Source organism: Hyaena hyaena, unplaced genomic scaffold (assembly GCF_003009895.1).
Source record: "Hyaena hyaena isolate Hyena2069 unplaced genomic scaffold, ASM300989v1 scaffold_372, whole genome shotgun sequence".
NCBI lineage: Eukaryota > Metazoa > Chordata > Mammalia > Carnivora > Hyaenidae > Hyaena > Hyaena hyaena.
The window spans coordinates 1,089,495-1,113,420 of record NW_024081004.1 but is presented as its reverse complement, the minus strand read 5'-3'; the positions used below and the strand labels follow the sequence as shown (position 1 = coordinate 1,113,420).

The 23,926-nt window shown below is 35.6% G+C and overlaps 1 protein-coding gene across 1 annotated transcript in view; it reads left to right on the top strand.

The window, feature by feature from the left end:
• Positions 1-23,926, top strand: part of CPLANE1 (ciliogenesis and planar polarity effector 1) — a 137,601-nt gene that overhangs the window by 50,522 nt on the left and 63,153 nt on the right. The window contains exons 21-32 of the mRNA XM_039250526.1: positions 53-191; positions 881-990; positions 1,150-1,308; positions 1,439-1,547; positions 3,450-3,750; positions 5,099-6,005; positions 15,908-16,056; positions 16,914-17,080; positions 17,545-17,627; positions 18,563-18,642; positions 19,726-19,803; positions 21,793-21,985. Of these exons, the coding sequence (XP_039106457.1) occupies positions 53-191; positions 881-990; positions 1,150-1,308; positions 1,439-1,547; positions 3,450-3,750; positions 5,099-6,005; positions 15,908-16,056; positions 16,914-17,080; positions 17,545-17,627; positions 18,563-18,642; positions 19,726-19,803; positions 21,793-21,985 (2,475 nt within the window). The remainder of the gene's footprint in view (positions 1-52; positions 192-880; positions 991-1,149; positions 1,309-1,438; positions 1,548-3,449; positions 3,751-5,098; positions 6,006-15,907; positions 16,057-16,913; positions 17,081-17,544; positions 17,628-18,562; positions 18,643-19,725; positions 19,804-21,792; positions 21,986-23,926) is intronic.

Here is a 23,926-nt window from a genome sequence, read left to right as displayed (position 1 = left end):
TTTTTTAAAGATTTAGATGACTGATAATTAAGATATTCTATCATTCTTTCAGATTCGAATGAAAGGATCCCTTCCTTCATTGAGTCCTTTCCCTGCTTCATTACTTAATTATTGTAAAGGAGGTGTTGCATTCTTTCGACCTGGAGCAACTGGAGACAGCAAGCTTGATGAAGTTTCCATTAAAGCAATAGGTTTGTTGAAAATGAACTGCTTTCTTAGATATTAGGCCTAAATATTGACAATGACATAATTTACAATTGCTTTGGTGAAGTTGCTATACAAGGGAATATTATACTGGCAATGAACAGGCAATATGTGTGTGTAACCACCATGGAAAGACATCCAGGGTACATTAAGTGAAAAGAAGAGCTAGTTTCAAAACAGGATGCATAGTATAATTACATATATCTTTGTGTACTTGTATTGCTTTTAATAAAAACATTGTTTAATAATGGAAAGTATGTTTCTAGTATTAAAATACTTTAAACTTAAATGCCTATCTTAAATGATTTTCCAAATAAATTAACTATACAGTATTAAGTAGAGCTATGTGTATTGGCTTTGAACATTATCTGCATTATATTATGAAGTTTAAAGCAAGTAAATTACTAGTAAATAGAGTAAGTTATTTACTCTAAAACTGTTCTCAATATTTTCATGCAACTGACATGTATGAAATATTCTAGAATGGTGTGTGTAAAAATTATGAAAGGATTTCCATGAATTTTATTTAAGGTGTTGGCAATGAACATATGTTTATTTTATAATCAACAAAATAAAGACATTTATTTTGGGGAAAAAATAACCCAGCAGAGGTGAAATTGTTACAAGAGTAATGTACATACTCATCTAATCTTTCATATTTGTATCCCTGGTTTAGGTTGCTTCAGAGAACTTTGTGCTTTATGTTGGATGCTACATATTCGTGATAAGTTATCCTATAGTTGCAGGCAATATCAGAAAGCAAGAGAAAATGTGGAGGGAAAAAAGGTATTTACCTGCACAAGAATAAGAAAAATGAATAAACAGTACTTGGGAAATTATTGCTCAATAGAAGGTTTTATTGTTTTCTGACAAACTTTCTTTTGAACCTATCCTGATTTATCCATCTAAAGTGAAAAGGAAATGTATTTCTCAATATCCATTTAGGACGTCGAAGTGGAGTTTGATTCTTGTATGGTTGAACACGGACTCAGCGCAGTGGAGTGGGCACACAGAATGCTGCCCTTCTCTCGGTTTTCTAATATCGAAGAACTTATTCAGGATCTAATTTTGAGCCTTATTGGAGAACTGCCACCAATCAGAAAGGTAATGGGAATGTAGGTGAAAACAAACTAAAATCAAACTAAATCTGAAAATCAGAGACATTGAAGGATTTTGTTTTACTTTAATTAAAAATGATGTTGCTCATGAAACTCTTTTTTGAATTTTTCTCAAGGTAGCAGAAATTTTTGTGAAAGCATTTCCCAATCCTGAGGACATAAGGGTTCCTTTAAGAGAAAAATATCACTCTCTTCAACAGAGACTCAGACACTGTGTTGTGAAAGGTAGTATTTGTCATTTCTTAGATATCTGATAGATAAATTGCTAAAGATTCTTTGGAAACCATGTAGTTTCTACTGCTTATGTTTTTATGCAGTTCTCCTTTCCTTGAAGGTAGTAAATGAAGGCAGAAAGAAGCCCTCCTCCGTTACTGAAGCACCAGTTTTGCTTTGGAACCAGACAAAGCTGACTTCATGTCATGGCTCTGTCAGTTAATAACTGGGTGACCATAGGCAAGTTGCTCAGTCTCTCTGATCCCCATTTCTTTATATGTAAAATGGGTATATTATTACCTATGTTATGAATGTGTATTAAAAGAGGATTAAATAAGGTAAAATATATAAAATAAGCATATAGTGCTTTGCATAAGGCAGATACTTTGTTGAAAACTAGTATTCTTCTAATTTTATCCTATACTTTTAACATGACCTTGTGGAAAAATTTTCTTATTGTAGTTAAAACATACATAATATAAAGTTTAATATATTAAGTGTAAATTTAGTGGCATTAATTACATTTATAATATGGAAATTTTTAAAGAATTCAAATTACTTTTCTTATAAATCTAGTATTTAAGTCTAGTTATGTCCTGTGATCATACATTATTGCGTTATATATTTGTGATTTATATTTTTCTCAAGACTTTTTTCTAACATTCTCTAAAATGTTCTCTTTATGTATAATAATGTTAAACTTTTTTCTGTAGGCAGTCTTGAAAAACTTCCCTTCCTGTTGTTTTCCACTATTTGAAGTGAAAAAAGTGTCCTTGTTTCTTTGACTAAAATTATACTCATGCTCTCTTATTCACTACTCTTGGGAATGGAAAAATAGTAGTGATTCTTTTTTTTTAATTTTTTTTATTTCTATCATGGTAATATTTATTTTTTTTTAATTTTTAAAAAAATTTTATTTTATTTTTCATTTTTTACAAATAGTTTATTGTCAAATTAGTTTCCACATAACACCCAGTGCTCATCCCCACAAGTGCCCTCCTCCATGCCCATTCCCCCTCCCCCCCACATCCATCAGTCCTCAGTTTTTGTCAGCATTCAAGAGTCTCTCATGGTTTGCCTCTCTCCCTTTCCCCCACCATTTCCCCCTTCTTCTCCCCCATGGTCCTCCGTTAAGTTCCTCCTAATCCTCCTATATGTGCAAACATATGTTATTTGTCCTTCTCTGCCTGACTTATTTTGCTCAGTTTAACACCCTCAAGGTCCATCCATGTTGCTACACATGGCCAGATTTCATTCTCATTGCCATGTAGTATTCCATGGTATAGATAAACCACATCTTCTTGATCCATTCATCCGTTGATGGACACTTAGGCTCTTTCCTTGTTTTGGCTATTGTTGAGAGTGCTGCTATGAACCTTGGGGTACATGTGCTCCTATGCATCAGCATTCCTTAATCCCTTGGGTAAATTCCTAGCAGTGCTATTGCTGGGTCCTAGGGGAGTTCTACTGTTATTTTCCTGAGGAACCTCCACACTGTTTTCCAGAGGGGCTGTACCAGTTTGGATTCCCACCAACAGTGTAGGAGGGTGCCCATTTCTAGAATGTGGAAATAAGTCTTAGTCATCAGTTGGATTCCATGTTCCCAGGAGGGACTGGAATTGGGTCCCCTTCTTTTTTAATTTTTTTATGTTTCTTAATTTATTTTGAGATTGAGAGACAGAGAGAATGAGCAGAGGGGCAGAGAGAGAGGGAGAGAGAATCTCAAGCAGTCTCCACACCATCAGCACAGAGCTGGATGCAGAGCTCGAACTCATAAACTGTGAGATCATGACCTGAGCCAAAACTAAGAGTCGGACACTTAACTGAGCCACCCAGGTGCCCCTGGTCCCTTTGTGTCTTGAGTTGAAACATTTTAATGTGCTGTAATAAGGCCTTTTGTTTTTTGCTTTATAGGTCCCCAAACTGAGGAAATGATGTCTGTTATTATGCATTCTATTCATAAAGTGAGAGTGAAAGCCCTAAAACGTGTGCAAAGAAACATAGGTTCTTTTGAGATGAATATCTGGGAACCGATTGAAGAAGAAAAACCAGCTGAGGTTCTATGTTTTGATAGGTTTTCCCTAGGAACTAGTTTGAGCAGGAGCACACTAACAGAAGTGGGGAATTCTCTAGTCCACAGTGATGCAGATACAGCAGATACCTTCTCTGAAGCATTGTCAGCTGAAGAAAAAAGTAGGATAAATTTCTCTCAAAGGTACAGTTGAGATCTCTTAATAACAAGCATTCACGTCCTTTGGAAAAAAATATATTCAGTAGTTCATGCAACAGATGAGCTGATTTCTTGTCCCAGCAGCCTCACTGATTGCAGTGTTAACAATATGAATGATAACTGCTACCCTCCCTTACTCACAAGAATATTAGGAGTCTAAAATGAAACTATACACTTGAAAATTTATTTAAAATATTATCGAGATATGAAATAATTTTGCTATCTGATAGTATAAAATCAGGTAAGTAGTTGAAATTGTAGAGTTCACTGGGAGGCTTTTAGTGTTTTTAGTAATCTGTAGATTTAAATAGTTTAAGATTATTGGATTAGCTATATTATTTTTAAGGGTTTCCAGGGAAGGAAATTGCACATTCATCTTTGAAACTTGTCTGTAAATTGTTGAGAAATTCTTACTATTTAAACCTCTATTACTCTAGTTAGATTTTTTCTCTATAATTCCATTATCTGCAATGCAGTTTATCCTTCTCATGACTGAAAGACTAATCAACCATAATCTTGTTTAAATGAAATAACTTTATCCACTTCAAACCTAAACATCTACTTACACCATACCTCATAGTATTATAAATGGTGTGCTTGTTTCACCAGATGATTTCAGTGTTAGCACAGGAATACAGTGGTGGCTGCTTATTGTGCCTTCCTACTAAGAAGAGACATGGCCCTATCAGCCCAGATGTCTAACATGAACCTTTTCTTTCCCTTATTGGGGGAACTAGGAATCTATGTTCCTCCCTAAGGACCATGGTTAAAGGAAACATATTTAAAAGTAATGATGATTGGCAGTTAAATTATTCACCAGGCATGTTTAATAGCAGTAGAAAGTTTAAGAAAAAATGCCCCACTTTGGTGTAGTAACGAGTCTTGAGGACATTCCTGCTTGTTGTACCTTGTACAGGGGAAGCTGAAAGAGGGAGATGCAAAAAACAAACTACAAATTGGTTGTATGTTGGTGGCTTGTGATTTCTGTTGACTTTGGTTTCCTAAATTTTCACCTGTTAGAGAAACTTTTTGTTTTTTTCCAGAAAAACATTAATGTTTTTAAAAATGAAATTTCTGTGAACACATTTCAGTCTTTTTTAACTCAAGTTTCCCTTTTTGATATTGTGTTATTTTTTTTAAAAGAATTTTCAGCTCTAGTCAACACTTAGGGATCATATAATCTAACCCCTTCATTTGAAAGACAGGCAATTGAGGCATTAAAAAATATATATGTGATTCAGTCAGTGAAGAGAATTTTCATTGTCAGTTCTAATATCTGTTTTAGTGTTTAAATAATCTTTAATTTTGTCTTTTCAATTGTGTTTTGCCATAGAAATGCCCCAAATCACATGGGATTAAAATTGGTTGGTAAGCCCAATGAAGAAAAGAAGATATGTAATCAGAAAGAAAATCTTGAAAGAAAAGATCATGACAAGTTATTACAGAATGCACTTCCTGTAATTGGTGTTTGGGAATTTGAACGTGATGATGATGAATATATTAAATTCCTTGATCTCTTCTTGAGTTATGTTCTTGAAAGAGACCTACTTGAATCTAAGGATCCTGGCATTCCATTTCTAACCAGTTTTTCTGGACATCTTAGAGAATACGAACTTAATTCTTTACTTTTTGATGTACATACAACATTAAAACGACGTCAAAGCAAAACCAAAAGCCAAAATGTGTTTAGAGCTGGCTCTTGCTTTGTTGTTGCTCCTGAGTCATATGAGTCAGAAAAATCAGAAAACCAAGCATTTTCAGCTTCAATACTGGTTAATCAAGGAATCACACCATTTTTAAAGAACCCCGTGAATGAAGTCAATAAAATTGAAGGGGCAAGTGGATTGTTTGGTTTAAAACAAAAGTCAGTTTACAGAATACAAGATGACAATTCAGAGAAACCTTTAGTCCAGAGATTATCAAACCATATTTTTTGGGCTCCCAAGACCAACGAAACTAGAAAATGTATTTTTAAAGCAGTTGAATGCAATGATATTAACCCTCAAGAAGATCTACCTCTAGCACTAAATAACACATTTAGCAGTATAAGAAGGCTGCTGGAATGGATGATAAGGTGGTCTGATAGAAAACTGCTCTGTGATCCTAGTCTCACTGAGTTATCCTATGAGTATAGTCCCATCATTCGTGTAAAGACTTCTACAGCTGCCATTCTTACATCACTGTGGCTTTTGGAACAACCCTATTTTGCTACATATAAGGCAAAAAATGCCATTTTTAAGGTAAGTCCTTGAATTCTTTATTGCATACAAATGAGAATTCTCATTGTAGATTAAAACTATTTTTATATTTCTCCGTTGATTAAAGAATCACCAAGTAACAAGTTAATGATCATGTTAATTATAATCTGCATCATCAGATTTTTTTAAGTGATTCTTTTAATTCTTAAAAATAATTAGGGTAAATGTGTTTTCAGAAAGGCTTTGAAGTTTCGAGGTTTATGTGTGTTTATAAAAAAGAAGAGGAGGAAAAGGAGATAATTTTAAGTGATACTCCAGGTGGTATAACATTTATATTCTTTCTCTTTAAAGTTTCAGGTTTGGTTCAGATGAAGAAGGACTAGGCATCTACAGTTTTTCTTATTGGAGTATCACCATATACATTAGGGGAGCATTTTTCTTACAGTTTTGGCCAGAAGTTGAAGAACCAAATCTGGGAACGCAGATGGCTTTCAGTAGAGAAGTTAATGCTTATTAGTTATTTTTTCTTGTCTCTACTTAGTGGCAACTGGCAGGCTGCTCTTTTAACCTGTTTGTAAAGACACATTTTTATGTAAATATGATTGTGATTGTTATTGCACTGGAAAAAAATTACAGAGGTGAATTTTTTGGAAGGCAAATTTATGTTTGGCAAAGTAGTTGAGAAATGGGCTTTCTTAATATTTAGAGGATTCCATAGTTTCTAATTTTTCCTATTTTGTTCCCCTCAGCTTTATTTAGGTATAATTGACAAAATTGTAAGATATTTAAAGTATATAATGTGATGAGTTAATATGCATAGTAAAAGGATTCCCCTCATCTGGTTAACACATTCAACACCTCACATACTTGTGTGTGTGTATGTGTGAGAGAGAGAGAGAGAGAGACATATAAGTTCTACTCTCAGGAAATTTGAGTTCTATAATACAGTGTTGTCATCTGTAGTTACTATGATATTGCATTAGCTCCTCAGACCTTATTTACCTTATAAATGAAAGTTTGTATAGGTATACCTAGTTTTATTACACTTTGCCGATATTGTGTTTTATACAAATTGAAAATTTGTGGCAACGTTGCATTGAGCAAATCTATCTGCACCTTTTTCTAACATCATTTGCTCACTTCACATCTCTGTGTCATATTTTGGTAATTCTTGCAATATTTTAAACTCTTTCATTGTCCTTGTTATGGTGATTTATGACCAGTGATCTTTGATGTTACTCTGGTAATGGCTTTGGGACACCACAAACCATGCCCATATTAGATAGTGAACTTTATCAATAAATATATGTGTTTTGACTCTGTCACCAACTGGCTGTTCCACCATCTCTCTCTCCTGGGGCCTCTAACTGAGACACAACATTATTGAAATTAGGTCAGTAAATAATCCTTCTCAGTGGCTCTAAGTGTTCAAGTGAAAGGAAGAGTCCCACGACTCTCACATTAAGTCAAAAGCTAGAAATGTTTGGGGACACTTGAGTGGCTCAGTTGGTTAAGTGTCCGATTTTTTATTTCAGGTCAGGTCATGATCTTACTGAAGTTTGTAAGATGAAGCCTATGTTGAGCTCTGTGCTAACAGTATGGGATTCTCTCTCTCCCTCTCTCTCTGCCCCTTCCCCACTTGCATGCACTCTTTCTCTCTCTTCAAATAAATAAATAAACTTAAAAAAAAAAAGCTAGAAATGATTAAGCTTAGTGAGGAAGATATGTTGAAAGCTGAGATACACCAAAAGCTAGACTTCTTGTACCAGCTAACCGAATCCAACTTTTCCAAAGGAAAAGTTCCTAAAGGAAATTAAAAGTGCTAGTCCAGTGAACACATGAATGATAAGAACATGAAACAGCCTTATTGCTGATATGGAGAAACTTTTAGTAGCCTGGATTGGCAGATCAGAGCAGCCACAACATTCCCTTAAGCCAAAGCCTAGTCCAGAACAAGGCCCTGACTCTCTTTAATTTTATGAAGGCTGAGGGAGTTAAGGAGGTTGCAGAAGAAAAATTTGAAGCTAAGCAGAGTTTGGTTCATGAGGTTTAGGGAAAGAAGCCATCTACAGAACATAGAAGTGCAAGGTAAAGTAGCAAGTGCTGATGTGGAAGCTCTAGCAAGTTATCCGGAAGATCTAGCTAAAATAATTTATGAATGTGGTTATACTAGACAACAGATTTTCAGTGTAAACAAAACAGCCTCATATTGTAAGAAGATGCCATCTAGGACTTTATAGTTAAAAGAAGTCAGTGCCTGGATTCAAAGGATCAACTGACTCTTTTATTAGGGGCTGATGCAGCCAGTGTCTTTAAATTGAAGCCAGTGCTAATTTACCATTCCGAAAATCCTAAGGCCCTTAGGAATTATGCCCAGTCTACTCTGTTTATACTCCATAAATGAAATAACAAAGCCTGGGTGACAGCACATCTGTGTACAACATGCTTTACTGAATATTTTAAGCCCCCTGTTGAGATCTCTTACTCAGAAAAAAAGATTTCTTTCCAAAGATTACTGCTCATTGAAAATGTGCCTGGTCATCCAAAAGCTCTGATGGAGATGTACTCTGAAATTACTGTTTTCATACCTGTTAACAACTACATCCATTCTTCAGCCTGTGGATCAAGGAGTAATTTTGACTTTCAGGTCTTTTTTTTTTTTTTTTTTAAAGTTTATTTAAGCAATCATTCTACCTCACGTGGGGCTTAAACTCACAACCCTGAGATCAAGCGTCTAACGCTTTTCCAACTCACGTCTTCCAAGCAAGACGGCCCACTTTCAAGTCTTATATTGAAGAGACTCTTACATTTCATAATATTAACCTGCCATAGATAGTGATTCCTCTGATGGATCTGGACAAAGTAAATTGAAAACCTCCTGGAAAGGATTCACCATTCTAGATGCCATTAGGAATATTCATAATTCATGGGAAGAGATAAAAATATCAATATTAACAGGAATTGGGAAGAAGTTGATTCTAACCCTCACGGAGGACATTGAGGGGTTCAAGACTTTATTGGAGGAATAGCTGTAGATGTGGTGGAAATAACAAAAGAACTAGACTTAGAAGTGGAATCTGAATATGTGACTGAAGTGCTATAATCTCGTGATAGAACTTTAAAACACATGAGTTGCTTCTTAGGGATGAACAACAACAACAACAAAATGGTTTTGAGAGATGGAATCTGCTCCTAGCAAAGATACTGTGAAGAAATAGTGACAAAGGACTTAGAATTTTTCATGAATTTAGTTGATAAAGCTGCAGCAGTGTTTGAGAGGATTGACTTCAATTTTGAAAGAAGTTCTAATGTGGGTAGAATGCTGTCAAATCACATCATAGGCCAAAGGGAAATCATTTGTGGAAGGAAGAGTCAATGAATATGGAAGTCTTCTTACAAGAAATTGCCACAGCCACCCCAACTTTCAGCAACCACCACTCTGATCATTAGCAGCCATCAACATTGAGACAAGATCCTCCACCAGCAAAAAGATTATGACTCCCTGAAGCTCAGATTATGGTTAACATTTTTTAGCAATAAAATATTTGATAATTAAGACCTATACATTGTTTTTTTTTTAATTTTTAAGAGTTTATTTATTAGAGAGCATGCACATGTGCATCAGAACAGGGGAGGAGGAGAGAGAGAGGGAGAGAGAGCAGATTCTGGTCTGTCAGGGCTGAGCCTGATTGGGGCTCAATCTCACAAACTGTGACATCATGACCTGAGCAGAAATCAAGAGTTGGATGCTTAACTGATTGAGCTACCCAGGTACCCCAAGGTATATATATTGTTTTTGAAGACATGATACTATTGCACACTTAATAGGCTACAGTATAGTGCAAACATAGTCTTTATATGCACTGCACAGGGAAGCCAAAAATTTTGTTGCCTCTCTTTATTGCAGTATTCACATTACTGGAGTAGTCTGGAACTGAACCTGCAATACTTGTCAGGTATACCTGTACACTAACCTCTCCCTATTTCCCCCACTCCTAGCTCCTAGCAACCATGTTCCTATTCAGTTTTTGAGTTTGACTTTTAAATACCCGTTTAAAATTTTTTAATGTTTATTTATTTTTTTGAGAGAGAGAGGATGAGAAGGGGAGGATCAGAGAGAGAGGGAGACACAGAATCTGAAGCAGGCTCTAGACTCTGAGTTGTCAGCACAGAGCTCAGTGTGGGGCTTGTACTCATGAACTGCGAGATCATGACTTGAGCCGAAGTCAGATGCTTAACAAACTGTGCCACCCACGTGCCCCTAAAATATATATATATTTTAATTTTTTAATGTTTATTTCTGAGAGGGGGTGGGGACAGCAGAGAGAGAGAGGCACACAGAATCCAAAGCAGGCTCTAGGCTCTGAGCTGTCACCACAGACCTGATGCTGGGCTCAAATCCACGAACCATAGGTCATGACCTGAGTCAAAGCTGGACACTTAACTGACTGAGCCACCCCAGCACCCCTGAGTTTGACATTTAGATTTCACATATAAGTAGTATCATGTAGTATTCGTCTTTCTCTGGCTTATTTCACTTAGTATATTGCCCTCCAGGTTTATCCTTGTTAATGCAATGACAGTATTTCCTTCCTTTTTAAAGACTGAATAATATTCCATTATGTATATATACACCACATTTTATTGATCCATTCATCCATTGACAGACACCCAGGTTGTTTCCATACCTTGGCTATGGTGAGTAATGGTGCAGTGAACATGGGAATACAGATTCTTGTTCAAAATAAATGGTTTAATTTCCTTTGTGCATATGCCCAAAAGTGGGCTTGCAGGACCATATGGTGGTTCCAAGTTTAATTTCTTTAGAAAAAAAATTTTTTAATGTTTATTTTTAAGAGAGAGAGAGAGAGAGAGACAGAGTGTGAGTGGGGTTGGGGCAGTGAGAGAGGGAGACAGACACAGAATTCAAAGCAAACTCCAGGCTCTGAGCTGTCAGCACAGAGCCCAGTGCAGCACTCAAACTCATAAACTGTGAGATCATAACCTGAGCCAAAGTTGGATGCTTAACCTACTGACCCACGCAGGTACCCCTCTAATACTAACTTCTTGAGGAGCTTCCATACTGTTTTCCGTTGCTGCTGTACTGGATTACATACCCACCAGCAGTGTACAAGGGTTCACTTTTCTCTACATTCTTCCCAGCGTTTGTTTCTTTTATTTATTTATTTATTTATTTTTTTAATGTTTATTTACTTTTTTGAGAGAGAGAGACAGAGCATGAGTGGGGGAGGGGCATTGAGAGAAGGAGACACAGAATATGAAGCAGTCTCCAGACTCTGAGCTGTAAGCACAGAGCCTGATGTGGGGCTCGAACTCATGAACTGTGAGACCATGACCTGAGCCAAAGTCGGATGCTTAACCAACTGAGCCACCCAGGTGTCCCTTCTTGTCTTTTAAATAATAGCAATCCTACCAGGTGTGAGATGATATCTCATTATGGTTTTGATTTGCATTTCCTTGGTAATTAGTGATGTTGAGTATACCTTCTCATATACCTGCAGGCCATCTGGAAACATTGGACAAATGTTTACCCAGATCCTCTGCCCATTTTTTGATCAGATTTTTTTTTTTTTTTTTGCTATTGAGTTGTATGACTTTTAAAATATATTTTATATATTAACCTCTGATCAGATATATGATTTGCAAATATTTTCTTCCAATCAGTAGGTTGCCTTTTTATTTTGTTGATGGTTTCCTTTGCTGTGCAGAAGCTTGTTAGTTTGATGTAGTCCCACTTGTTTATTTTCGCTTTTGTTGTCTTTGCTTTGGTATCAAATCCAAAAAAACAAAAAATCATTGTCAAAACCAACTTCAAAGAGCTTACCATCTATGTTTTCTTGTGGGAGTTTTATGGTTTCAGATCTTGCATTCAGGTCTTTCATTCTTTTTGAGTTTATTTTTGTATATGGTGTAAGACAGGGGTCTGGTTTCATTCTTTTGCATGTAGCTATCCATTCTTCCCAGCACTATTTTCTGAAGACACTATCCTTCCCCCATTGAATATTTTTAGCTCCTTTGTCAAATTAATTGGCCATATGTGCAGGAGTCTTTATTTCTGGGTTCTCTATTCTGTTCCATCAATACATATGTCTATTTTTATGCTAATACTATACTGTTTGATTTTTGTAATATAGTGTGAAATCAGGAAGCATGATGCCTCCAGCTTTGTTTTTCTTTCTTAAGATTTCTTTTTTTTTTTTTTTTTGTGGTTCCATACTAATTTTAGGATTGTGTGGGGTTTTTTGTGTGTGTGATACACCATTGGAGTTTTGATAGGGATTGCACTGAATCTCTAGATTGCTTTGGGTAGTATGGACATCTTCACAATGTTAATTCTTGTAATTTGTGAACACAAAGTATTTTTCCATTTATTTATGTTGTCTTCAGTTTCTTTCATCAGTGTCTTCCTGTTTTTAGCATATAGGTTTTTCACCTCCTTCGTTAAATTTATCCTTAGATATTTTACTTTTTGCTGCAATTATAAATGAGATTTGTTTAAGTTTTCTTTCTGATAATTCATTGTTTGTGTATCCAAATACAACTGATTTTCATATATTGATTTTATATCCTGCAATTCATTTATTGTAACCTTTTTTTAAGTGGGGTTTTAGGATTTTCACTTTTTTTTTTTTTTAAGTTTATTTCTTTATTGAGAGAGAGAACAGGCAGGGGAGGGACAGAGAAAGATTCTCAAGCAGGCTTAGTGTGGAGCCTGATGGGGGCTTGAACCTACAAACCATGAGATCATGACCTTAGCCAAATTCAAGAGTTGGATGCTCAACTGACTGAGCCACCCAGTTGCCCCAGGATTTTTGCTTAGGAAGATTTGTTTATTCCTTTCTGTTTTGGATGCCTTTTTTTTCTTGCCTAATTGCTTGTTCTGGCTAGGATTTCCTGTACTATGTTGAATAAAAGTGGTGAGATTGGGCATCCTTGTCTTAGAGGAGAAGCTTTCAGGTTGGTTGGTTTGTTTATTTATGGGGTTGTGGGTTTTTTTGTTTGCTTTTTGCTTTTGAATGTGATATTTATTGTAGGCTTCTCATATATTTCTTTAGAATGTTCAGGTACATTTTTGTTTTACAGTTTGTTGAGAGGGTTTTTTTTTGTTTTTATCATGAGTGGATGCTGATTTTTGTCAAATGCCTTTTCCACATATATTGAGATTATCATATGATTTTAATCTTTCATTTTGTGAATGAGGTGTATCAAATTGACTGATTTGCAGATGTTGAACCATCTTTATGTTCCTGGAATAAATCCCACTTGATCACGGTGTGTGATCCTTTTAATATACCGTTGAATTCAGTTTGCTGATATTTTGTTGAGTATTTTTGCTTCTGTTGTTCATTGGAGATAGTGGCCTATACTTTTCTTGTAGTGTCCTTGTCTGGCTTTGATATAAGGCTGATACTGGCCATGTAAAATGAATTTGGAAGTGTTTTTTCTCTCTACAGTTTATTACAAGAGTTTGAGAAAGATTGGCATTAATTCTTTAAATGTTGGGTAGAATTTGCCAGTGAAGCCATCTGGTTCTGGGGCTTTTTCTGTTGGAAGGTTGTGATTACTGATTCAATGTTTATACTCATTATTGGTCTGTTCACATTTTCTGTTTTTCATGAGTTAGTCTTAGTAGATTGTGTGTTTCTAGGAATTTATCTGATTCTTACAGGCTGTCTGATTTGTTGGCCTATAATTGCCCATAGTGGTCTCTTAGTATTTGTGTACTATCTGCTTGTAGTGTCTCCTCTTTCATTTCTAAATTTAAGTCCTCTCTTTTTTCTTTTTTTCTTTTTCTTTTTCTTTTTCTTTTTCTTTCCTTTCCTTTTCTTTTCTTTTTTTTTCTTTTCTTTCTTTCTTTCTTTCTTTCCTTTCTTTCTTGAGTCTGGCTAAAGGCTTGAGTATTTTGTTTATTTTTTACAAAATCCAGCTCTTAGTTTCTTTTATCTTTTCCCTTGTCTTCTTAGTCTATATTTCACTTACTTCTGCTCTGACCTTTATTTCATTTCTTTTACTAACTTTGGACTTAGTTCTTCTTTTTTCTAGTTTCTTCAGGTATAAAGTTAGGTTGTTTGAGAACTTGAGTCGGTTTACTGACTGAGCCACCCAGGTACCCCAATAACAACTTAACTTTTGATGCATACAAAAGCTGTGCATTTTTACACTACTTTCCCTCCTACATTTTTATTTCTGATGTCAAATTTTACATCTTTTTACACTGTGCATCTATTAACAGATTATTGTAGTTATTGTTATGTTGGCAGTTCGCTCCTGCGTCTCAGCCTTTCCTGTCTTTCCTATATTCTATTTTATTTTATTTAAAAAAATTTTTTTAATGTTTTATTTATTTCTAGGAGAGAGAGAGAGAGAGAGACAGCGTGAGCAAGGGAGGGTCAGAGTGAGAGGGAGTCACAGACTGAAACAGGCTCCAGGCTCTGAGCTGGCAGTCAGCACAGAGCCCGACGCGGGGCTCGAACCCACGAACTGCACGATCATGACCTGAGCGAAAGTCGGAGCTTAACCGACTAAGCCACCCGGGCGCCCCACCTATATTCTATTTTAAAGTGTCTTCACTCTGGGATGCCTGGCTGGCTCAGTGGTAGAGCATGTGACTCTTGATCTCAGGTTCTTGAATTTAAGCCCCATGTTGGGAATAGAGATTACTTATAAATAAATAAACAAATAAATAAATTTAAAAATAATAAAGTGCCTTTATTCTAAAATAGTTTATTCTGAGGTATTATGGAGGGTACTTGTGATGAGCACTGGGTGTTAGATGTAACTGAAGAATCATTAAATTCTACTCCTGAAGCCAATATTACTCTATATGTTAACTAACTAGAATTTAAATAAAAACAAAAACACAAATAAAATAGTATATTGTAGGTTTCAGGGTGTGTGTGTGTGTGTGTGTGTGTGTGTTTTGTTTTTGTGAGAAATTTTTTTCATTTTTTTGAGATCAGTGTTATCCTAAGGTACCTTATTTAACATACTGTGATGTTTGTTGTCACTGAAATTTGTGTTTCTAGGTGATGCATACCCAGATTTCTAAATAAGAGACTTAAAGGGCGCCTGGGTGGCTCAGGCCTGATGGCTCAGTCAGTTAAATGTCCGACTTCTGCTCAGGTCATGATCTCGCAGTTCGGGGGTTTGAGCCCTGCGTCGGGCTCTGTGCTAACAGCTCAGAGCCTGGAGCCTGCTTCGGATACTGTGTCTCCCTCTTTCTCTGTCCCAACCCCACTCACTCTGTCTCTCTCTCAAAAATAAACAAACATTAGAAACATTATTTTAAAATAAATAAATAAGAGACTTAAAAGAGATACATCCTATATATTTTTACCCATTGTGTCTTTTGGAATAATTACTAATTACCCTTCTTATAGCAAAGAGAATTAAGTGAAAGCAACTTTACAGTTATTGTCTTAAAATTTTTTTTAAAAGTTTATTTCTTTTGAGAGAGAGAGAATGAGTAAGGGAGGGACAGAGAGAGGAAGACTGAGGACCTGAAGGAGGCTCTGTCCCGACAGCAGAGAGCCCAGTGCAGGGCTTGAACTCATGAACCATGAGATCATGACATGAACACAAGTGGGATGCTTGACCAACTGAGCCATCAAGGCGCCATAGCAACTTTACACTTTTAATGTTGTTGTTTTGTGACTTGAAAACATTGAAAACATATCTTACAAATGTGTAAGGCTGATTTTGAATACTATTTAGATACTTAGGTTTGTTTTTTCCAGGTAAAGATTTTATCAATGCCTCCACATCAAATATTGAGTTGTAGAAATGCAGTAAATACTTGATAAATGAATGAGAGATTTAATCAAGAGAAGGTCTGTAGAAAATATTAATAACCTAAAAATATAATGAAAAGTATGGGATTCAGTAGTGAATACTAAGTACTGTAAATTATGGTTTGTTTTTAGGTGCTAGAGAATCATTACACTCGGTCTCAGAGTGGACCCAACATTGAGAGTGATTTCAAAACAGATGCTGGCTGTTCTGCTGCGGTATCCACTCATGGTGGGACTGAGGAAAGAAGTGATCAAAACAGATCTCGTCAGAGTATGTTGAAGTAAGTTTTGGATTATACATTCCTTTTCAGTGGATGATACCTGTTTGATGGTGTTTGGGCTTAAAGAGAAGAATTGAACCCTTGAAAGGTTAAGGAATGAGCATTTTTTTTGAACCATAGAGAAGGAAGCAGTGAGAAGGAAGCAGTGAGTACTTTCTGAAGTGTTTTTTTAAATTTAATTTTTTTTTACATTTATTTATTATTGAAAGACAGAGGGAGACAGAGCATGAGCATGCGAAGGGCAGAGAGTGGGGAGACACAGAATCTGAAGCAGGCTCCAGGCTCTGAGCTGTCAGCACAGAGCCTGACGTGGGGCTCAAACTCACAAACAGCAAGAATCTGATCTGAGCCAGACTCAGATGCTCAACTGACTCAGCCATCCAGGTGCCCCTTTTCTGAAGTGCTTTTAACAATTCATTGCAAAATGTGTTATTCCCTGTTGGCCTAGCTTCTAACTTCTAAGAGAGGAGCTAATTCTCATCCTGCGCGTGACTCTTACTTCATTAATTGATTTCCTGTGTCAGAGGAAGCTAAATAAATCATTTCATCCATTTTTACATATGAAGCAATATATCTCTGAATAACAATGATGCACCTTTAAAGCAGGAAGATTCCTTTGTGAGAATGGCAAGTGTAGATAAGTTGGAATTATTCCAATTATTTGAGAAAATAAAAACAGGGATGTTTAGTCATTCATTGAACAACTTTTACTGAGCTTCTACTATGTACCAGACATGGTTAAAAAACAAAAAACTATAAATATGAAACTAATGTTCCTTTTCAGTAAACTGGATCAATTGAAACCGCTTTTTGTTTATAAGAATGAATTATAATTCTAGCTGCTTTATTTTTGTCAGTGGAATACCAACTGAAGCATCCAATCCTGAAACAAAGGAGACCAAAGATGAGATTACTTCTATTACTGATGATACTGAAAAAGAACTTATAGATATTGATGAGGATCTTTTAGAAGTAGAAACATTTGACCAAGAGGAAATGGAAATACATCTATCAGACCATGAAGGTCAGTTCATTTGAGTAATCTTTTTATTTGGCTTTATTAATTTGACATTGGTGAATGATTATCTGAGACAACTTATTTAGTCTTTTATCTAAATTAATATGTTTATAATAGCTTAAAACCAAAAGTTGAAAGTAATGCTGAACACATTAACTCAAAACCCGAATTTACAATTCTTGGGCCTTTTGCCTTGCTTATGTAATTTTCATGGGCCTCTTCATTTTGTGAACCAATTCTGTGAGCCTTTCCTTGGCAGTCTTTGTTAAAACAGAAACTCTCAGAGTTTCTTATCTGGGATTTCGCTTGAAGAGAGGTTGTCTCCAGGTGTTTTTAAAGAACATTTTATAAGGAGGATAGAAAATATTTCTGCCATTATATTTGTTACCTGTAATATTTCTGAACCTTCTAAAAAGTAAACCGATTTTTTTCAAATGGTTACTTTTCTCTTCCTCCTCATTTTCCTATAGAAGGTACCAAAGAGCCTGTTGGAAATCTTAAAAGTTCCCATACTGCCATTTACATGCAGACTTTACCGCAGCATTTAGAAGAAGTAAGTCAATAAATAGTGGATAATGTTATTTAAATTATACTTACATGTTTTTATTTAATAGATCCAATCAAGGCTACTATCTTTTTAAAAGTACACTGTGGGTTGTAGAGAATCACCAGGCCATGTAGCATTTTTCTTTCACTGATATCCTGTCATTCATAAGACATCTAATAATTTCAGGCAATGAAAATTTTATTTCATAGTTTGCCTCTCTCTCTCCCCCCCACTATTTCCCCTTGAATGCTGAGAGCAAACTGAGGACTGATGTGGGGGAGGGAGATGGGCATGGAGGAGGGCACTTGTGGGGATGAGCACTGGGTGTTATATGGAAACCAACCTGACAATAAACTATTTGTAAAAAAAAATAATAATAATAATAAAAGTTAAAAAAAAAGAAAATTTCATTTCATAAACTGCTTAGCAAATTAATCAAGAATAATGGAAGTGTTGTATATTCAATATGTACAATTCAGCTGTAGTATGCAGTCTTTGCACATATATCACTTTTATATATTCTTTGTTTTCTCAAAACTCGGTGCACTGCATTTCTGGGTGGAACACAGACATTTCTAATTATTGAAAAAATTCTTTTAAAAATGCTTAGTTTTCTGAATGTACTTATTAATCATGTACTGATGGGTATATATAATTTACAGTGTATTTGTAAATGTAGTATAAATAATTTCCACTGATATTATTTGGTCTTTGTACTTTACTGTGCTCAGTGGCTCAGGGTGATGGACTGAAGGTAATTCACATGGGTAAAAATCTCATCAGAGTAGCACTGGGGGGTTCATTTTAATGTTTGATTTCTCACTTGCTTTTAGACTGTTGTTACCCCAGGCCAAGTGGCTAATGTGAAACTCCAGACACCTAAGACAGTAATACCTATTTATTTAACCCCTTTTCTCTTTGGGTACTATTAATTTTAACAGCATTCCAGAGGAGAGGTTCAGTGTCCAAGGGAAGAACCATTGGAGACATGTATGGAGAAAAAACCAACTGAACAGAAAGGGTAAGAGGGAAGAAAGTAAGGAAGTGATTATTACTGTCTCGTTTACCTAAGTAAAAGAGGCTCATTGCTCTTAAGGATTCATCTGGGATTCATTTGATGAAGAGGTTATTTTTCTCACAATTTGCAATATATATTTATGGTGATACTGTATTCCTAGTAAAATTTAACTTTATAGTAATAGTAAATTATGATCCTCAGTAGATGTTACAGACTTCTAAATCTTGATAGTGTGAAATAAATGATACCTAAAATACCTTTTGTTCTCCCATCACGATCAGCTTTATCAAAGTAAAATATAGCTATAAATAGACCAGAATTTATTCAGCTGCTTGTCATTCTGATTCCATTTTTGTTGGGTCACATGAAGAACCATTATGAATCACAATATGTGTGTAATTGTTCACTGCTGTGGTGTGATGACCTCACACTATAGGGCTATGAAGCATATTATTGCTTCAAGGAGAGCTGAAGGCATTTTTTTTTTTTATCTGTTGCAGGTGGGACATGATTTCTTAATTTTTAGAATTTTTGAAGTTTTAAAATTTTAGAACTACTTTTGATAAGAAAGGCAACATGATTAGTTTTTCTTTTTCTTCTCAATATTCGAAGTTTGTTTATTTCTGTGGAGAGTTGGCCAAAAAAAATATATTAAATGTGATGTGCCTTTACAAGTAATATAGATATTTCTATCCATAAAAAACTAGTCTTTACAGTTTCAAATGTATTAGGGGCTCAGGAGTGTGCCTGAGCAAAATGTATGCCTCTGCCAGGGATAGGATTGGAGGTCCCAGGTAACCTCATTTCTCCTCATTTTAGATTCTTTTATTTCTTCTGGGCAGTCAACAGTATTCAAGTTATATGTTCAGCCATCCTGGCATATTCTTTTATTTGAATCTGTTACTAATTGCTATGGAGACAAATATAAACAGACTGTGATTATGAGCTAAGCATTACAGAGGGTTAGAGAATGTTTAGACTCTTAGATGACTGATCATTAGATCAGCTGTACCTTACAAAATGTACAGAATTTCCTAATCTTTTAGGAGTCTAATCTTCCTAATCAGTTATTAATCTTAATTATAGTATGATCGAAGCCTTTTCAAATCCTGAACACAGCGTTACTTATTCATTTTGTGTAGATACAAGTTCAGAAATTTCTAGGTAAGGATTTTTGTATACTGTACCCTTTTAATATAATCATGTTTTACAAGTAGATAAGAGAAAAAAACAATGCCTACTGTGCTATTTTTTAATAATTACTTAATGTTGGGGCACCTGGGTGGCTTAGTCGGTTAAGCGTCCGACTTTCGCTTAGGTCATGATCTCGCGGTTCGTGGGTTCGAGCCCCGCGTCGGGCTCTGTGCTGACTGCCAGCTCAGAGCCTGGAGCCTATTTCAGAGTCTGTGACTCCCTCTCTCTCTGACCCTCCCCTGCTCACGCTGTCTCTCTCTCTCTCTCTTCTGGAAATAAACATTAAAAAAAATTTAAAAAAATAATTAATGTTTTAACTAAAAACTGAGTAAAATGAAAGCAACATGAAGCATTGAAAGAGGAATATAGGTACACATTTCTGACACCTTTAAGTTTATTATTGAAAGATTTTCCTCTAACAGTTGTGTTTCAGAGGTATACAGGAACTATTCTAGAACAGTCTTTTCTGAAAAAAAAAAAAATAGGTACAGTTGACCCTTGGACAATACAGGTTTGAGTCACTCAGGTTCCTTTACACACAAAATTTTTTTGGTAAATACAGTACAGTACTATAAATTTATTTTCCTTATGATTTTCTTAATAGCATTATCTTTTCTCTAGCTTACTTTATTGTAAGAATACAGTAGGCAATACATATAACATACAAAATATGTGTTAATTGACTGTTTATGTAATTGGCAGGGTTTCTGGTCAAGAGTAGGCTATTAGTAGTTACATTTCTGAGGAGTCCGGTTATACATGGATTTTCAACTGCACGGGGGTTGGTGCCCCTACCCCCCTTGTTGTTGAAAGGTTAGATGTAGTGGATATATTAAAGTTGCCTATTTTCATCCTTTAATGGATTTCTAATAGTGTATGAAATGCTTTTAATTCTCTCAGAACAGATTCATCCAGTTCTGTCTTTTAAACTTATTTTATCGAGACTGCAGTGTGTTTAGTGCTTAGAAATCTTGCTGAATGGGGTAAGATAGCATAGCCTTACTTTAGAAAACTTCTGTTATTAGACTTTATCTCTTTGCTACTTTTTGGAAACAAACGCCAGTGAGGTCTTAAAATAAGTCAGTCGTAATGCCTGTTTTTCATGAATTTGCCAAGTAAAGTTTTGTTATTGAGCTTATTAGTGTTAGATTCTTAATAAAAGACAAATATTGCTGAAAAGAAATGAATGTAAACCCAGATAATCTAAATGCAACTTAATATGTTCTTTTCTTTTTAGAGAAATGGTCAATTTATTTAGATATAATAAGGACTGATGCTTTTGTTTATTAAATCAATTTGCTTAGAAAACATTTGAGTACCTGCTGTATTTAAGGAATCCATCCCCAATCATGTTATTTTAGAAAAAATAAAACTTTATTTTCATCTTTAACTTTTATTCCTAAATAAGCATTTTTTGTTATCGTTTAACTATAAATACAAACTTTGAGATTTGTTTGGAAATGAAATATTCATAATACTGTTGTTTCACATTTAATGATGATCAGCAGGAGTTTGCTCTACTCATCTTAGAATAGTTTTTTTAACCCATACTTACTCTAGTTTTCTTAACTCCATTCTGGATCATTAAATTTAGTAATTAAAAATATTTCTCTTATAGCTAAATAAGAATAATTGACAGGTCTCAAACTCAGATGCATGCATGGACCAGGTATCTAATCAATGTGTGAACTTTCCTGGGTTGTAACAACATAGGGAGGGGACCATGGCTGACTAGACGTTATGTCTCCCTTAATGAAACAGCATTCACACGAGTAATTGCTGATGACAAATGTGTCTGGTGGCTGGAGAGTACAGAGCAATAGGTTCTAGGGTTTAAATTTCCTGAAAACTTCCAGGAAGCCTTTAAAGTAGAAGAAAAAGGTGATCAAAATATTCAGATTGTAGACAACTAATTTGTTTTTTCTTGATTGTGTTTTTTATTTATATGCTTCCACATAGTGCACAGATCTCTGCATTTACAGATACATCTTCCTCAGTTCCACCTTTCATATCAAATGGAGTCAGTGTGTCTTCACAAACAACTGTGCCAACACCACAGCAGACCCAGAGAAATGAACCCAGGGCTCAATTACCAGATTCTTCAGATTCTGTTAGGCAGATGCTCCAAGATGAAATGTTTAAATTAGTTCAGGTAAGCACATATCCATATAAGTAAACTAATACATGTGATATGTGTGTAAGGATTTGAAATATGAACAAACTTTTAGAAATGGGCAAGTTGAAATTAAGTTGCACGGTTTCTCTGCTTTGGACACTCTTCATTGGCTATTCAGAGGTTCCTGACTCAAGGGCCATGAGACCAGGCTGAGCCACCTACTTCTCACAGTGACTTATTATTTCTGAGCTCCGGGATTGAGAGCTGCTCCCAGAAGTGAGGTGGGTGATTATTAAACCAGACCAGTAGACTCCAGCTCAGAGATTCCAAAGTTTATGCCTAATAGAGTCATTGACCTCATATTTCTTATCTTCAAACTGAATTTTGGCTTGGTTTGAAATTGTCAGCTGCATTTTAAAGTACTGTTCACTTGGGGAGCCTGGGTGGCTCAGTTGGTTAAGTATCCGACTCTTGATCTCAGCTCAAGTTATGATCTCATGGCTCATGGGATGGGGCCCTGAGTTGGGCTCTGCGCTGATGGTGTGGAACCTGCTTGGGATCCTCTCTCCCTCTCTCTCTGTCCCTCCCTCCCTCCTCAGCTCGTGCACATGTGTGTACTCTCTCTCTCTCAAAATAAATAAATTTTTTAAAAATACAGTTCATTTTGACTTTTGTCATCTTTTTCTCAATTGATTGTTCTTTTTTCTACCAGCAATTGTAAATTATTTTTTTCTATTTTATTCCTTAACTATTAATTTCCCTCAAATGTAATCCTCCATTCATGTATTCTACATTTATTTCCATATCATTTTATGTGATATACCATTTTTATAATGATGCTTGGCACTAATTTTTATTTTGAACTAAAGGCCCTGGTGAGAATAGTTTTTCAGAATATCCCAATTATCTCATGAAACTTACTGAAACTGACTTTGTTCTGATTTTTCCCAGTCCCTTGTTTTCTGTTTTCATTTAGTAGCATTAACTATTCTACCAGCTTAAAATTTTAGAAGCATTTCCCAAACTTACTTTTTAGATTGCCAAGGGACTTTGCTGGTAGCTGCCCTGTATATTTAACAAATCCTCTAAATAGTTCTGAAGCACACAAAGGATTAAGAATCACTGTCTTAGATATCTTTGCCTTTTTTTCCCACTACCTACATCGAGTGTTCTTCTGTGCCCTCTTGATTCCATTGCCCACACTGTATGTCAGTACAGTCACTTGCTATTTCTATAGCTGTAGCCAGCCTGGACTCTTAGAATTTCATACTTCCATTGTCTTAAAACGTATTTTCTAAGACATTCTTTTTCAGATGCTGTTTTTTAATATATTATTTTCCTGTGTTAAAAGGTTCAGCAAATTTCAGTTACCATTTTGTCTAATATAAAAATCAGTCTAATTTTAAAAATACAGAGAGTAAAAGGAAATAACACTGAAAATCTCAATCCTGGTTATCTTTGAGGATAGGATGATGAATGATTTTTTAATGTTTATTTTTTTATTGAAAAAATTTTTTAATGTTTTATTTATCTCTGAGAGAGACAGTGTGAGCAGGGGAGGGTCAGAGAGAGAGGGAGACACAGAATCTGAAACAGGCTCCAGTCTCTGAGCTAGCTGTCAGCACAGAGCCTGATGTGGGGCTTGAACCCACAAACCATGAGATCATGACCTGAGCCGAAGTTGGATGCTTAACCAACTGAGCCACCCAGGCGCTCCTATTTACTTATTTATTTTGAGAGAGAGCACACACACCTGTAAATGAGGGAGGGGCAGAGAGCAAGGGAGAGAGAATCCCAAGCAGGCTCCATTCTCTTAGTACAGAGCCTGACATGGAGCTCAGACTCATGAACTACAAGATCATGACCTAAGCCAAAATCAAGACTTGGCCACTTAACTGACTAATCCACCTAAGCAAGCACTCCTTGTATTTTTTTTTTTTTTTAATAATTGGAGGGAACTTATATTTTTTAACCTGT